This window comes from Nyctereutes procyonoides, unplaced genomic scaffold (assembly GCF_905146905.1).
Source record: "Nyctereutes procyonoides isolate TBG_1078 unplaced genomic scaffold, NYPRO_anot_genome, whole genome shotgun sequence".
NCBI classification, from domain to species: domain Eukaryota; kingdom Metazoa; phylum Chordata; class Mammalia; order Carnivora; family Canidae; genus Nyctereutes; species Nyctereutes procyonoides.
The window spans coordinates 45,233,534-45,251,580 of NW_026575049.1; the positions used below are offsets into that span (position 1 = coordinate 45,233,534).

Genomic DNA, 18,047 nt, shown 5'->3' on the forward strand with positions numbered 1-18,047 from the left:
TGCAGCTTCTCTTTGTCCTCACCCCAGAGAGGTGAGACTATGTCTCCTCACTCTGAAATGTCTCCGGGAACCATTTCAGGGGTCTGGGATTCCTCCTAGTGGAGGCTTGGTGATTGCAGACACCTTCGTTGGGTACTGGTTGGACTCCCTACCTCAGCCAGAGGGCTCTCCTGTACTCAGGCTGGAGAAGAGGGAATCTGCCCCTGTGGAGACCCTCAGCAAAAATGTGGTCCATTCTCAGTGGTCAGAAGACTGCAGAAATATTCCAAGTAGGTAGGTCAGTTCATTCAGTGAGAGATGTGGGAATAGTTCTTAATCTTTACTCCAAACAGGAATTTCTCAGGCTGGAGACTGGATCTTTTACTTCTGACTGTAAGAGCTTTCTGATATGCACAGCCCAACTTCAATTCCATCTCCCAAAAAAGGCTTTAGCTTTGCTTCACCAAAAGCAGTATCTCCACCTGCCCCATTCCACTGAAAGTCATTCTTGTGCATCTACTCATCATATTTTCTCCTTCCTTCAGCCTCAGAGGTTTCCTTTCTTCCCCTGGGCTAATTTTTGCCTCTTTGAATTGCTGTTAGGGTTTTTAAACTGCTGTCAAAGTTTTTTAATTGCAAGCAGCAACTGTGACCCCCAAGAGAGGACAGGAGTTGTTTCTATCTTTTAAGAGAAGCGCTCACATGAGATAAAAAACTCTATGCAATTCACATTTCCAATTTAGAAAATATTGTACATTACCATATTTAATCTACACAACAATCTTATGGAGGTTCTAATTGTTTTAATCTCATTTGGAAAGATAAAGGAACTGAGGCTCAGAGAACTGCAGGGATTCTAGTCACATGGCTAGTAGAGGAAAAAGGCAGACTTCAAATAAATAAAAATTTGGGATTTTCTGACCCTAACACATTACACCCCAGAAGGTATTCAGCACCGTCTCCCCGCCTCTGCCACCTGCCTTTTTCTTCCATAGTAACTTGTTTCTCTGGCATAGTGCAGAAATTTTGCAACTCAGACTTTTCATCATCTTGAATTTTCTGAGGTAAATGCTTCTTTTCACTGAAGAACAGGAAGGAGGACCTGATTTTTGCAAATGGCTTAAAATAAGGTTCTGAAATTTACATTCCTCCCTGCCTTTCAGCATCCTGATGAGCCAGACTATTGGCTTGTCACTTCCATTCTGAACAATGCTATCATTCCTTAACTAGATAGATATTTCACACGGACCCTGGAAGAGAGTCAGCCATACAGAAATCCCTGCCCTGATTGCCAAGGATGGCAGCAACAACCAGGCTGGCTCTGCTCCAGTGTGGACCTGGCCTGAAGCAACAGACACTCTGATCCAGTTATTCCAAAGCCAACCTACCACTGAGGTACATTTCAAAGCCAGATATCTTTCATTAGAAATGTTTAGCAGTGTTTGAACAACAGTTATCAGAAAAAGGAATTACTGATGATTATCATGCTATATTCCACAAATCTCTATTGACCTTTTTTGCAAGGGAGAAAATAATAACACACAGTGATCAGGTGAGCTCAAGGAGTGCCACTAATGAGGCCAATGAACATCATGTGCCTCTGGATGGGATGCCCTGAGAGGGACACGACATCATGCCATCACTTAGGTAGCAAACTGTCCAGGAATGCACACTCTGACTCTAAGGTAAACTGAAGAACATTCTATAGAGTAATTGATCTTATTCTTAAATAACATCAGTATTATGAAAAATGACAGGAAAGTCTAGAGAATAACTCTAGACTAAAGAAGACAAGGGGATATGTTAAATCAATGTTGACATAATTCCGGACTAGGCTTATTCTAGAGACAAAAAATATAAAGCCATTATTGAGACAATTAACAAAATTGAAATATACAGAAAAAAAGTAGCATAATGTTAAATTTCCTGAATCTTATAACTTTACTATGATTATGTTAATAGCCTTGTTTTTTAAAAGACTATAATACTCTTTTAAAAAAAGATTTTATTTATTTATTCATGAGAGGCACAGAGAGAGGGGCAAACACACAGGCAGAGGGAGAAGCAAGCTCCCTGCGGGGAGCCTGATGTAGAACTTGATCCCAGGACCTCAAGATCATGAGCCTAAGGCAGATGCTCAACCACTGAGCCACCCAGGTGCCCCAATACCCTAGTTCTTGAGAAACATAGACTGACACATTAAGGAGTAAAGAGGCATGATGATGTTACCTGATCTTAAATAGTTCAGAAAAAATTATGTGTATGTGTGGAGATGAGTAGAGAGAAAGAGAATAAAATAATAAATGTGGTAAAATCAACATGACAAAAGTTAAAAATTGGCAAATCTGGATAAAGAGTATATAAAAGCTCTATTATTCTTTTTTTAAAAATTTTATTTATTTATTCATGATAGACACACACACACAGAGAGAGAGAGAGAGAGTGAGAGAGAGAGAGAGGAGAGAGAGAGAGAGAGAGAGGCAGAGACACAGGCAGAGGGAGAAGCCAGCTCTATGCAGGGAGCCCGACGTGGAACTCGAACCTGGGACTCCAGGACCGTGTCCCGGGCCAAAGACAGGCGCCAAACTGCTGAGCCACCCAGGGATCCCCAAGTTCTCTATTATTCTTAAAACTTTTCTGTAAATTTGAAATTATTTTTTTATAAAAAAATAACTCTATGGGTTGGGTTGAAATTCCCAATGAAAGATTTATTGACTTTAGAGGGGAGAAGGAACAAAAATCAAGCACCATCTAGGAACACAGGCATGATCATTTGATTTGTCTGAGTCAGTATTGACTAACCAGCCACTAATCCAACTTACTGATTATATGACTAAATTCAAATGTGTATTTCCTCCACACAGACTTATCTGAGCTTAATCACAGCCACAAATTAACAATTTTCGAATAGCCAGATCCCATGCAACTGTTAGGGGTGTGTACTCTCTGGCTCTAATTGCATATTTAGATTATCTTTTTATTCATGAGAGATACACAGAGAGAGGCAGAGACATAGGCAGAGGGAGAAGCAGGTTCCCTGTGGGGAGCCTGATGTGGGACTCAATCCCAGGACCCCTGGGAACACGCCCTGAGCCAAATGCAGACGCTCAACCACTGAGCCACCCAGGTGTCCCTCTATTTGCATATTTAAAGAAAAAAACAGAACAGGGCAATAATCATTGCTGCTGTGATCTCAGGAATTGCACATGACCATGTGGTGTTACCTGCTTCCTCTACTTCCTCAGACTGTTAGTAGCAGGTCTTTAGCATTTCTTATCACACAAGAATGGTAAGGAGGAAAAGTTTGAGCTGTTCTACTTTTCTCCAGGACCCTGGCCTGCAAACTAATCCCAAACCCTAATGCAGCCATTTGGAAGCCAGTCCTTTCCTGTACTTCTGTTCAATTGCCAAATTAGCTTCCCACCTCTCTCCAGGGTTCAGAAAATCAAGCAGGGGTGGCCCCCCATAATCACCACCCAGCAAATCTGAGTCCTAGAGAAAGGGAAGGTTTGGGGACCCTGCTCTTGCAAAAATGTGTTTTGTGCCTTGGCCTATGAGCTCATCTCAAATGCTCTGATCCGTATTTAATTACTTTCATCCAGCCAGCTCCAATGCATATCTAGTGAATTTCAAAGAAAATGTCCTAGTTGTCAGTTCTCTACATATGCCTGCTGGAAACCAAAACTCCTGCGAAGTATTTTTTTCACACTTAAAAAGAAGATGTAATGAAATTTAATCAATAAAGAATGCTTCTTTTAACTGATGATTGACAGTGCCTATGCAAGACCGGCTAAGTTTCTGCCGTTTCATTTTTCTGCTCCATGGATCTTCCTCAGGGCTATCCCTAAGCTCTCTTTTCCCCACAGGCCTGTCCCATGATATCAATGACACTTATGTGCTGATGTCTCAAAAATCTCTATCTCCAGACAGATTTCCTCTTGAGACTCTAGATCGTTAACTTTAACTGCTTTTCTGACAACTTCAGCAATTGGAAGCAATTCGAAAGGAAACCTGTCTGAAGACAGATTTTTGAGATATCAACACATAAGTAGTGCACCTACAATTCATCATGTCACAGACACATCATTATCTTCCCATGCATACCAACATGTCCTGTTGGTACCACTATCTATCATATGGCCCAAACCAGGGACCTGAGGGACATTCCAACCCACTCCTTATCCACTCTTCACACAATGAGAGAGAGTTTCTGTGAGCTTCAAGTGTGATGATGTTCTTCCCTGCTTTCCATGTGGCTCCCAGTGAAGTCCAAACTTCTTAACATGAACTTTTATGAATGGCCCTGTACTTCCCTCTCTGAAGACCTTTATTATTTTCTCCCCTTTCTTTGCTTTCTGGGTTCTAGTCATAATCTGTTTTATTTCTCTAGATATAAAATGTTTTTTTTCCATCTCTAGCTACATATCACTTTTACTGTCCACAAGGCTCTCACTTGAACTTCACCTGGCTGATTCCTTCAGGATCACATGTCCCAGAAACTCTTGGGAAAAGCTCTCAAGGGGATCCCTGGGTGGCGCAGCGGTTTGGCGCCTGCCTTTGGCCCAGGGCACGATCCTGGAGACCCGGGATCGAATCCCACGTCAGGCTCCCGGTGCATGGAGCCTGCTTCTCCCTCTGCCTATGTCTCTGCCTCTCTCTCTCTCTCTGTGTGTGTAACTATCATAAATAAACAAAATAAAAAAAAATAAAAAAAAAAAAAGAAAAGCTCTCAGGTCTAGCCACACTGGACCTTTCCACCAACATGCCATATGCACCCCAGCCTCAGGACTCTGTACTACTGTTCCCTCTACTTAGGACTCTTCCCCCAGGGGCATCTGGGTGGCTCAGTAGGTTAAGCATCTGACTCTTGACTTCAGCTCAGGTCATGATCTCAGGGTCCTAGGATAGAGCCTCACATACGGAGGACTGTTCAGCATGGAGTCTGTTTGAGGATTCTCTCTCTCCCTCTCCCTGTGCCCCACCCCTGCTCGTGCTCCCTCACTCTCAAATAAATAAATCTTAAAAAAAAAGACTCTTTTCCCCCAGATAATCTTATTCACACATTGCCTTCCTTCCCCAGAAGTTCTTCATTGACCACCATATTTAAAATTGCACCCTTTGGGACGCCTGGGTGGCTCAGGATGTGATCCCAGAGTTCTGGGATTATGTCTCGCATCGGGTGCCCCACAGAGAGCCTGCTTCTCCCTCTGCCTATGTGTCTGCCTCTCTTTCTGTGTCTCCCATAAGTAAATAAATAAAATCTTTAAGTAAGAAATAAATACATAAATAAATAAATAATAAATAAATAAATAAATAAATAAATAAATAAAATTGCAGCCTTTACCTTGACATTCTCAATTCACTTTGTAGCTTGATTTTTCTTTATAGCATTGTATCTGACACACTATATATTTGTTTGCTTGTTTGTCTGTCTCCCTTACTAGAATGTAAGCTCCGTGAAGACAAGAATTTTCATTTGTTTGCTCACTACACCAAACCAGCACTTTAGGCATACTACATACATAGAACTAGATGTATAGTACAATTTTTTAATTAAACAAATGAAAGATTAAAATATATACATTTTCTGACTCTTTTTTCCCCCACAAATATAGGTAGAAACCCTATCATCATTTCATTTTAGAAGTGGAATATCTTAGTACAGCCCATGAAATGTCAGTGTTCTGGGGAAAACACAGTTTGAGAACTTTGGGTCCCTGATAATCATATTATTTAACAAAGAAATATTACAAAAGAAAATATTACCTGGAAAATAAAAGCCATTTTCATCACATCTTGCAATAACTTTCTGACCTTTGAGAGGATCCAATTTTTTTGATTTCGTTTTCTTTGTTGGATTTCCTTGAATTTTTTGTTGCTAAAAAAATATAAAACATTAATTAATAATTGATTTAAAGAGATCAACACAGACCATAAAAATCACAGATACAAGGTAGCTTGGGATTCTCTATTGAGAACTGCTCTATCAAAATATACAGAAGTATGACCACTCTGGAATACTTTCTATGTTATTGGGAATAGGCTTTTAAAACAGATATATAAAACCTGAGTGGCTCTGTCAGTTAAGCATCTGATTTTGGGTCAGGTCATGATCTTAGGGTCCTGAGATTGAGCCCTGTGTTGAGCCTCATGTGGGGCTCCCCATTCAGCAGGGATTCTGCCTGTCCCTCTGCCCCTACCCCCTGTGCATGCTCTCTATCAAATAAATAAATATTTTTTAAAAACCATGGATTTATGAACTGATATATGGGAACCAATGCCCATAAAAAGTGAGACATATATGCAATCTAAACTTACTCAAATTTTGTTAAAACACAAAAAAGTGAACCTTTTCCAGAGAATTTAAATAGGATCCAGGGTCTTTATACATAATATTCAATATATCCAGCAAACAATCCAAAATACAACATACTTTTAAAAAGCAAGCAAATATGACCAATTCTAAAGTTAAAAGGTGATTAGTAGGGACATCTGGGTTGCTCAGTGTTTGAGCATCTGCCTTTGGCTCAGGTCATAATCCTGGAGTCCTGGGATCAAGTCCCACATCAGGCTTCCTGTAGGGAGCCTGCTTCTCTCTCCATCTATGTCTCTGCCTCTCTCTGTGTGTCTCTCATGAATAAATAAATAAAATCTTAAAGAAAAAAAGAGTTTGAAAGTTTTTTTTTTAAAAAGGTGATCAGGGGGGAGGGGCAAGATGGCGGAAGAGCAGGGTCCCCAAGTCACCTGTCCCCACCAAATTACCTAGATAACCTTCAAACCATCCTGAAAATTTACGAATTCGGCCTGAGATATAAAGAGAGACCAGCTGGAATGCTACAGTGAGAAAAGTTCGCGCTTCTATAAGGTAGGAAGACGGGGAAAAAGAAATAAAGAAACAAAAGGCCTCCGAGGGGGAGGGGCCCCACGAGGAGCCGGGCTAGGGCCGGGGCGAGTGTCCCCAGGACAGGAGAGCCCCGTCCCGGAGAAGCAGGAGCTGCACCAACCTTCCCGGGCAGAAAGGGGCTCGCAGGGAGTTAGAGCAGGACCCAGGAGAGCGGGGATGCCCCAGGCTTCCTGGGACACTAACAGACACCTGCGAGCCAGGAGAGTGCTCCGAGCTCCCTAAGGGCTACAGCGCCACGGCGGGACCGGAGCAGCTCGGAGGGGCTCGGGAGCGGCTCCAGGGAGGGAGCTGCAGGGCGGGAGCGCGAATCCACCAGCGCAGACCCCGGAGCACAGGGCGCCGGGACACAGCCCAGGATCCGGCCTCCCCCGGGACAGGCAGAGGCCGGGAGGGCCCAGGACAGCAAGGACGCTCCTGCCCCGAGCTGAGCAGATCAGCGGCCCCACCCCGGAGCCTCCAGGCCCTGCAGACGGAGAACCGAGAGCCCCGAGCCCCGTAGTTCCTGCGGAGGCTGAATCCAGGCTTCCAGAGTTGCCATAGCAACTGCGGCTGATCCTCCTGGGGCCCCACGGGGTAAACAACCCCCGCTGAGCCCTGCAGCAGGCAGGGGCAGAGCAGCTCCCCCAAGTGCTAACACCTGAGAATCAGCACAGCAGGCCCCTCCCCCAGAAGACCAGCTAGACAGACCAGTGATACTCCCCCGTGTTCCAATACAACTTGTTTTTGGCCACTCTGCACTGAGCAAAATGACTAGAAGGAAAACCTCACCTCAAAAGAAAGAATCAGAAACAGCCCTCTCTCCCACAGAGTTACAAAATCTGGATTACACTTCAATGTCAGAAAGCCAATTCAGAAGCACTATTCTACAGCTACTGGTGGCTCTAGAAAAAAGCATTAAGGACTCACGAGACTTCATGACTGCAGAATTTAGATCCAATCAGGCAGAAATTAAAAATCAATTGAATGAGATGCAATCCAAACTAGAAGTCCTAACGACGAGGGTTAACGAGGTGGAAGAACGAGTGAGTGACATAGAAGACAAGTTAATGGCAAAGAGGGAAACTGAGGAAAAAAGAGACAATCAATAAAGGGACCATGAAGACAGATTAAGGGAAATTAATGACAACCTAAGGAAGAAAAACCTATGTTTAATTGGGGTTCCCGAGGGCGCCGAAAGGGACAGAGGGCCAGAATATGTATTTGAACAAATCCTAGCTGAAAACTTTCCCAATCTGGGAAGGGAAACAGGCATTCAGATCCAGGAAATAGAGAGATCCCCCCCTAAAATCAATAAAAACCGTCCAACACCTCGACATTTAATAGTGAAGCTTGCAAATTCCAAAGATAAAGAGAAGATCCTTAAAGCAGCAAGAGACAAGAAGTCCCTGACTTTCATGGGGAGGAATATTAGGGTAACAGCAGACCTCTCCACAGAGACCTGGCAGGCCAGAAAGGGCTGGCAGGATATATTCAGGGTCCTAAATGAGAAGAACATGCAACCAAGAATACTTTATCCAGCAAGGCTCTCATTCAAAATGGAAGGAGAGATAAAGAGCTTCCAAGACAGGCAGGAACTGAAAGAATATGTGACCTCCAAACCAGCTCTGCAAGAAATTTTAAGGGGGACTCTTAAAACTCCCCTTTAAGAAGAAGTTCAGTGGAACAATCCACAAAAACAAGGACTAAATAGATATCATGATGACACTAAACTCATATCTGTCAATAGTAACTCTGAACGTGAATGGGCTTAATGACCCCATCAAAAGGCGCAGGGTTTCAGACTGGATAAAAAAGCAGGACCCATCTATTTGCTGTCTACAAGAGACTCATTTTAGACAGAAGGACACCTACAACCTGAAAATAAAAGGTTGGAGAACCATTTACCATTCAAATGGTTCTCAAAATATACCCTAAAAACTATAGAACACTTCTGAAAGAAATTGAGGAAGACACAAAGAGATGGAAAAATATTCCATGCTCATGGATTGGCAGCATTAATATTGTGAAAATGTCAATGTTACCCAGGGCAATTTACACGTATAATGCAATCCCTATCAAAATACCATGGACTTTCTTCAGAGAGTTAGAACAAATTATTTTAAGATTTGTGTGGAATCAGAAAAGACCCCGAACAGCCAGGGGAATTTTAAAAAAGAAAACCATATCTGGGGGCATCACAATGCCAGATTTCAGGTTGTACTACAAAGCTGTGTTCATCAAGACAGTGTGGTACTGGCACAAAAACAGACATATAGATCAATGGAACAGAACAGAGAACCCAGAAGTGGACCCTGAACTTTATGGTCAACTAATATACGATAAAGGAGGAAAGACGATCCACTGGAAGAAAGACAGCAGCCTCTTCAATAAATGGTGCTGGGAAAATTGGACATCCACATGCAGAAGAATGAAACTGGACCACTCTCTTGCACCATACACAAAGATAAACTCAAAACAGATGAAAGATCTAAATGTGAGACAAGATCCCATCAAAATCCCAGAGGAGAACTCAGGCAACACCCTTTTTGAACTTGGCCACAGTAACCGGAGAAGGACAAACAGTGTATGTTCTCATTCATTTGGGGAATATGAATAATAGTGAAAGGGAATATAAGGGAAGGGAGAAGAAATGTGTGAGAAATATCAGAAAGGGAGTCAGAACATAAAGACTTCTAACTCTGGGAAATGAACTAGGGGTGGTGGAGGGGGAGGAGGGCGGGGGGTGGGGGTGAATGGGTGACGGGCACTGAGGGGTACACTTGACGGGATGAGCACTGGGTGTTATTCTGTATGTTGGTAAATTGAACACCAATAAAATTAATTAAAAAAAGTGATCAGTAGATCATAACACTGAGATCAGATAAAGACTTTAAATCAGCATTTATAACCATGGTCATGTGGTTGAATACTCTTGAGATGAATGGTAAGGTAGTTGTTTTCAGCAGAGAAATATAAAGTATAAAAAAAAAATGAAAGTCTTAGAAGTAAGAAACACAATGTCTGGAAGGGCTCAGTAGCAGAACTGATATGACAGAAGAAAAAAGCCGAAAACAAATCAACAGAAATGATCCACTGAAAAATACAGAGGAAAAATATGTTTAAAAATGAGTGAGGTCCTTCCTGTTCAAATAATCTGTCCAAAGCCCAGCTCAGTTATAATCTCTCCAGAAGATTTTACCCACAGGCAATTTCAGTAAAAGCAAATGAAAGGACCACTCTCTAATTTCCAAACAGTACTGTATGAGTCAAGGCTTGAAGTGAATGTCATGCTGTGTTCACTACATGAAGAAATCGGTAGCATTATTTCGATTTGTAGAGTCTAACTCTAAAATCCTATTTTCTTTTTTTTATAATAATAAATTTATTTTTTATTGGTGTTCAATTTGCCAACATACAGAATAACACCCAGTGCTCATCCCATCAAGTGCCCCCCTCAGTGCCCGTCACCCATCCACCCCCATCCCCCGCCCTCCTCCCTTTCCACCACCCCCAGCTCGTTTCCCATAGTTAGGAGTCTTTATGTTCTGTCTCCCTTTCTGATATTTCCTACCCATTTCTTCTCCCTTCCCTTCTATTCCCTTTTACTATTATTTATATTCCCCAAATGAATGAGAACATATAATGTTTGTCCTTCTCCAATTGACTCATTTCACTCAGCATAATACCCTCCAGTTCCATCCACGTTGAAGCAAATCGTGGGTATGTATACAATGGAATATTAGCCATTAGAAATGACAAATACCCACTATTTTTTTTTTACTATTTTCTTTTTTAAATATTTTTTAAAAAATTTATTTATTTATTTACGATACACACACACACACACACACACAGAGAGAGAGAGAGAGAGAGAGAGAGAGAGAGAGAGACAGGAGGAGGGAGAAGCAGGCTCCATGCCGGGAGCCCAACGCAGGACCCAATCTCAGGACTCCAGGACCACGCCCTGGGCCAAAGGCAGGCACTAAACCGCTGAGCCACCCAGAGATCCCCTAAAATCCTATTTTCTATGCTTGTTAAACTGATCATTAATAGAAAGACCCAATTCCTGCCACCCTCCACTCCCCCTAAAACTCCAAAGCCTCCATTACATCATCTAGAACAGTCAATATTTTTAATTCCCAATAAATGTGAGGACCATTGCTGGAGGATTGGAGAGAGGCACTCCAGGAAACACAGAGGATAAGGAAAGGCCAAGTATTATCCCAATACCAAACCAGACAAAGATACAAGAAAAGGAAAGTATAGACCTATATCCCTCATGAATATAGATGCAAAAATCTATTTGCAAGTAACTCTAGTGACATACAAGAAGGATGGTACACAACAACCAAGTATCCCAAGAATACAAAGCTGATTTAACATCCACAAATCAAAGTGATACACTACATTACTAGAATAAAGGACAAAAGCTGTATTATTTTAATGTATGGAGAAAGAGCATTTGACAAAATCCAACACCTTTTCATGAAAAGACTTTCAATAAGGTGGGAATAGGAGGGAACTTCCTCACCTTGGTGAAAAGCATCTATGAAAAGCCGACAGTAAACATGATCCTTAATGGTGAAAGAATGAATGATTTCCCCTTAAGACCAGAAAGGAGGCAAAGAACTCAGCCACTCCTATACATTGTTTTTGAGGTTCCAGCCAGTGCAATCAGGCAAGAAAAAAATAAAGGCATCCAGACTGGAAAAAATAAATAAACTGTCTTTATCTAGGAATGATATGATCTTCTATGTAGAAAACTCTAAGGAATCCACCCAACAACTACTAGAATTAATTAACAAGTTCAGTAGGATGTCATGTTATGAGACAAATATGCAAAAAAAATCAATTGTATTTCTATGTACCAGCTCTGAACAATCTGAAAATAAAGAAAATAATTCCATTTATAACAGCATCAAAAAGAGTAGAATACTTAGGATTAAATTTAAGTGAAAGACCTATACACTGAAAACTATGAAACATTGCTAAGAGACTGTCTTTTTTCCAGTGGATAGTCTTTCCTGCTTTGTCAAATATTAGTTGACCATAAAGTTGAGGGTCCACTTCTGGATTCTCTATTCTGTTCCATTGATCTGTGTCTGTTTTTGTGCCAGTACCACACTGTCTTGAGGACCACAGCTTTGTAGTACAACCTGAAATCTGGCATTGTGATGCCCCCAGCTATGGTTTTCTTTTTTAATATTCCCCTGGCTATTCAGGGTCTTTTCTGATTCCACACAAATCTTAAGATGATTTGTTCCAACTCTCTGAAGAAAGTCCATGGTGTTTTGATAGGGATTGCATTAAATGTGTAAATTGCCCTGGGTAACATTGACATTTTCACAATATTAATTCTTCCAATCCATCCCAGCAATTGCACTGCTGGGGATTTACCCCAAAGACACAGATGCAGTGAAATGCCAGAACACCTGCACCTCAATGTTTATAGCAGCAAAGTCCACAATAGCCAAACTGTGGAAGGAGCCTTGGTGTCCATCGAAAGATGAATGGATAAAGAATATTTGGTCTATGTATACAAAGGAATATTACTCAGCCATTAGAAATGACAAATACCCACCATTTGCTTCAATGTGGATAGAACTGGAGGGTATAAGGCTGAGTGAAATAAGTCAATCAGAGAAGGACAAACATTATATGGTCTCATTCATTTGGGGAATATAAAAATTAGTGAAAATGAATAAAGGGAAAGAAGAGAAAATGAGTAAAAATATCAGTGACGGTGACAAAACATGAGAGACACCTAACTCTGGGAAACGAACAATGGGTAGTGGAAAGGGAAGTGGGCGGGGGGTTGGGGTGACTGGGTGATGGGCACTGAGGGGGGGCACTTGGCGGGATGCACTCAGTGTTATGCTATATGTTGGCAAATTGAACTTCAATTAAAAAAAAAACATTGCTAAGAGAAACTAAAGGTCTAATGAGTGACATATCATGTTAATGGATTGGAAACCTTGATATTGTTAATAGTCTTTTTTCCCAAACAGACCTATAGATCCAATATAATTCATATCAAGATCTCAGTAAGTTTTTTGTAGAAATTGAGATACTAAAATTATAAGTGCCAAAAAGGGGGCACCTGGGTGGCTCTGTTGATTAAGTGTCTGCCTTTGGCCCAGGTCATGATCCCAGGGTTCTGGGATCAAGCCACACATTGGGCTCCTTGCTCAGTGGGGAGCCTGCTTCTCCCTCTCTCTCTGCCTGACGTTCCCTCCACCTGCTGTTCCCTCCACTTATGCATGGTCTCTGTCAAATAAAATCTTTTTAAAAATAAATAAAAGTGCCAAAACAATGTGGAAAAAGAACATATATTTATGGGATTTATATTTCTTGATTTCAAAACTTGTTATCAAGAAAGTGCAGTACTGACATTAGGATAGTCTTATCGTCACTGGAATAGTAGTCAGAGTCCAGAAACAAATCTCTACATTTATGGTCAATTGATTTTCAATACTTTTGGGAATTTTTTTGTAATTTCTTTTAAAATTAAACATGAACTTACTATATGCCCCAGAAATACCATTATTAGATATCTAGTCAAGAAAAATGAAAACTTATACCACACAGAGACTTGTATGTATTCATATCAGTATTATTCACAATAATGAAAAAGTAGAAATAATCCAAATGTCCATTAACTGGGGAAAAAGGATAAGCAAAATGTCATATATCCATACAATGAAATATTATTCAACCACTTATATGAAGAATGCATAGAAAAGGCAAATTTATAGAAATAGAAATTAATTGTTATCTGGGATTGGGCGTGCAGAGATGACTGCAAATGGGCATGAGGGATCTTTCTGGGATGATGGAAATATTCTGAAACTGGATTTGGTGGGTGTTGACAGCTTTGTCAGTTTTACTGAAATTTGCCTACCTGAAGTAGGTAAATTTTACAATATGAAAATCAAATTTCCATAAATCTGTGTTTTTTAAAAAAGGTAAAAATAGACAATCATTTATTTCTGGTTTGTTCTATGAGCTGTTCATGGAGTTTTGCATACAGTGGGCTGAATGAATGAATGAGCACACAACCTTCTGAACTTACTCTTAAAAGATAAACCAAAAGGTCTATTTTCTTCAGATTACTACAGTGTGAAATGGGGGATTTTTCCTTAGATTTGTTTCATTAAAAAGAAATTTCCTGACCATTAACTTACTAATACTTGGTTTTCTCAATGAAATGAGTCCTCCATCCTAATCGGAGTGCCCCCATGACATCATTCTCTAGTTTCTTCTTTTCACAGATCATCAAATGTCCCTCTCCTCCACGATATAAAGTGCTTCTACATGCTTTTTGATGTCACTTTTTTGCAATGGTGTAGCTATATTTCAAATAAAGCCTTCAATGCATATTTTATGCATCCATATACTGGTCTTCAGTTAAGGAAGACTCTAATTTATGAAAACAATTGACTATAAACATTTAAATAACTTCAGAAACTCTGAACACAATTTGCTCTTGGGTCACTATTCATGTTCAGTACAATTTGGGCTCTGGAAATAAGTAGGCTCATTTCCCTGGTGCCCTGATGTTACCGATTTTGTTGCAGCCATCTAACGTTTGGATCTGTTTGCTTTTTAGGTTCATCAAAAGAAGTGGGAGTATGGTTTATCTGGGGAGATGAAAACATAGAGCCAGGGCCTCAGAAGTAATGAAATAATGAACCAAAGGAGTTAAGGGCTCTTGAAGGAACTGTGGGATATTAACAAGACTTCACACCTGTGCAGGTTGTGGCCTATGCAGCCATGGATACAAATGTAAGCTGAATACCACTCTTGTATTTATGATGCTCCATTTTCACCTGATTTTGCTGGAGTTCCTCCATCCTCATGGAATGTCTATTTTTACTGATACAGTTATTATGTCAAAGAGAATGCCCCAACATCACTGGGGCATATAATGAATATTACCTATTTGTTTCTGGGCTTTCACTCAGATGAGAAACCTAAGTAATCCTTCCCACGGGAGCTTCAGAATGACCTACTGCAGTCGGAGATGCCCTTAAAGGGCAGAAGCTGGACCAAGAGACAGGAGAAATAGGACCAACTGCTGGCTAGTTGGCTGTGTGACTTTGCAATCTTTTAACATTTTTTGGGCTTTAATTTCTGCATAAGAGATGGTACAAACTAAATGACTTCTAATATCTCCTAATTCATATTTCTGTCCAGAATAATCTAGGCCTTACTAGACCTTTTTCTGCACTACTGGAGAAACTGTGAGACCATGTATATACAAAGACTAGGACACTAGCATGATATCTTTTTTTGCAGTTTTTTTAACCTAAGGGCAATGCAATAACCAGAACCATGAACATGAGTAGCACGATATTCCATCATAATACTCCAAAGAGATGCCCATACCAGTTTCCTATAATCATTTCCTCAGTGGAAATCTCCAGGTAAAATATTCTCATTACTGATGGAAGTTAGAATCTTGGGAATCTGAAACATGCCAAGTTAAATCAGCTGTTGTTTAAAAACACCACCTCTACATACAGTTTACTTATAAACCCATCTTGCTTCATATCACACTGTCCACATCACAGACCAAGCAACCATGGAGGTCACCAGACAGCCTCTCCACCTCCAGATGGATAACATCCTGATCTCCAAAAAGATGTCCATGTTGATCCCAGAGAGGCAACTTCCCCCCTTCAGATTTCATCAACATAAGAGACAAGCCACTTACTAGAATCTATGCCTAAATATATTTAAAAGTTCTAAATGAGTATAATCATATCATGTAACTAGCCCCCTTTATCTCTAGATTCCAAATACTGATTTTGGAGTACTGATAAAAATGCTTTCTATATTTTCATAGGTACAAACCTGTGAAGTCAATGGCCTGAAATCATCAGAGAGCTTTTTTTTTCTCTCTATAGTTGTCACTCACTTCCCAATTCAACTAATATAGAATCATCATTTACTCTGTGAAGACCTTCCCTGGATGGGCAACAAAATTAACAGCAACACAGAGTGCTATCATGTTCATTTTTCACACCTTAAAAACAGCCACCTGAGAAAATGCCTGGCTGAAAAATATCAACTACTTCAAATTACTCATATACCTATGGGTTCACCTGAAAGGACCATTATAGAACTAAAGAGCTTTGTACACGCAACACATTTACTATGCTTTTGAGTCCAACTGTTACTACTATTGGCGATAATTCATTTCTGGTTGTTTCTACAACATGTAGCTTTATGGAAGGAACTATTCACTGTACCCTCAATGATTCATTCATATCCTTACAAAATCAATTCAGCTACACCACAGGTTAAGTAGAATAGCCATGGGAAAGCAAACTTATATGGCCAACATAAGTACAATGGTTCATTCCACAGAAACATGACATTGGTTTGCCAAGATGGAAAGACAACAATAAGGGCAGCTAGACACACCATCATCTCTTCAGCCATGATGTTGAAAGCACCTTTCCAGAAAGATGATGTGCCACAATTTTTGAATCTTGCCAAAGATTTTAGAGACACTATACAGCCGTGTCTTTTCCTGGCATGCTTCATCTATGCACACATAAAATACAAACATGTCATTGAGTTTTTTGGGTTTTTATTCCTTTTTTAAAAAATTAGTTTCAGAGACAGAATTTAGTGATTCATCAGTTGCATATAACATCCAGTGCTCATTACATCAAGTGCCCTCTTTAATGCCTACTTACCTAATTCCCCCTCCCACTCCCCCTCCAGCAACCCTCAGTATATTTCCTAGACTTCACCATTTCTTATGGTTTGCCTCCCTCTCAATTTTCCTCTTATTTTTCTTTCCCTTCCCCTATGTTCATATGTTTTGTTACTTAAATTCCACATATGACTGAAATCACATGATATTTGTCCTTCTTGACTGACTTATTTCACAAAGAAATCTACGGAAGACAAGTCAGAAGGGGGTAGAGAGTGAAAACAAAAATGCTACCAACAAATAAGGCAACATATATCTAGGCTTAGGTGCATGACAACAGTTGCATGCTAGTCTCAGTGTGGAGGTCAGATGGGCAATGATGCTGGCCACTGAATAATTTGATTTTGCCTTGTTTCCAAAATTTAGAGAATCCAATTCATTTCTTTGTCAGATTCAATTACCAGGTGATGTAGAGCAGGATCAAAAATGGAGCCACCCTCCTTTCATTTATTATTTAATTTCGAGGTCATGCTCTCAGGTTTGCATTAGTGGGACAGTGAAGTTACTAAATGTTTGATGCTTTAAAATTTTCCACTTGACAATGTGCTTCCACATTAGGTATAGAGAGCATTTCTACAACTTAACTAGAATTAGTCTTTGGTTCCAAATCTTGTTTTGAAACCACTACTAGATTTTTTTTTGCCCCAAATCAAGGAACTGCTGACACCCAGCAGCTCCAGCATGCTTCTCTCTCCATGTTTTCTCTTTAAGACCAATTAAAGTCTGTAACTGCTGTAATCAAAATAATACTCATTATTATGAGTATCATCAAAGGTTTTGACCTTTCCTCTCTCTAGGATACCTAAATATAAGACCAGAACATTTGCAAACCGTCTCTGTAAATAATTAAACTCCCTTTAAAATCTTGGTGAAGGGATCCCTGGGTGGCACAGCGGTTTGGCGCCTGCCTTTGGCCCAGGGCGCGATCCTGGAGACCCGGGATCGAATCCCACGTCGGGCTCCCGGTGCATGTAGCCTGCTTCTCCCTCTGCCTGTGTCTCTGCCTCTCTCTCTCTCTCTCTCTCTCTGTGACTATCATAAATAAATAAATAAATAAATAAATAAATAAATAAATAAATAAATTTTAGAAAATAAATAAATAAATAAAAATCTTGGTGAAAAGGACAAGGCCAGCCTGGGCATTTGCTGACCTTCACTGTCTCTGTTCTCATTCAGATTTAGAAGTTTCCTTGACCCTGGGATTATCTGGGATCTGCATCCCTTTTCAAAACAGGTTCTGGAAAGAGAATGAGGAGGCCTTATAGGAAAATGTGCATCACAAGTGGCCAACTCCTGCCCAGCCCCTCTTGGTCATGGAGTGATCACCCAAGTAAATGAGTCTGAGAGCTTCATGTGCTTCCCTTCCCAGGGCATTTGCATTTTAACAGGAGGCAAACCATCATGCCAAAGGAGTGAAGCTCTGCCTTGGCCCTGCCCTTCTGAAAAGGAAGTTAAGTC

The 18,047-nt window shown here is 40.6% G+C and overlaps 1 protein-coding gene across 1 annotated transcript in view; it reads right to left on the reverse strand.

Moving 5' to 3' along the window:
- The window catches only part of VWA3B (von Willebrand factor A domain containing 3B), a 207,217-nt gene that overhangs the window by 17,450 nt on the left and 171,720 nt on the right, over nucleotides 1–18,047 (reverse strand). The window contains exon 23 of the mRNA XM_055328114.1: nucleotides 5,746–5,857. Within this exon, the coding sequence (XP_055184089.1) occupies nucleotides 5,746–5,857 (112 nt within the window). The remainder of the gene's footprint in view (nucleotides 1–5,745; nucleotides 5,858–18,047) is intronic.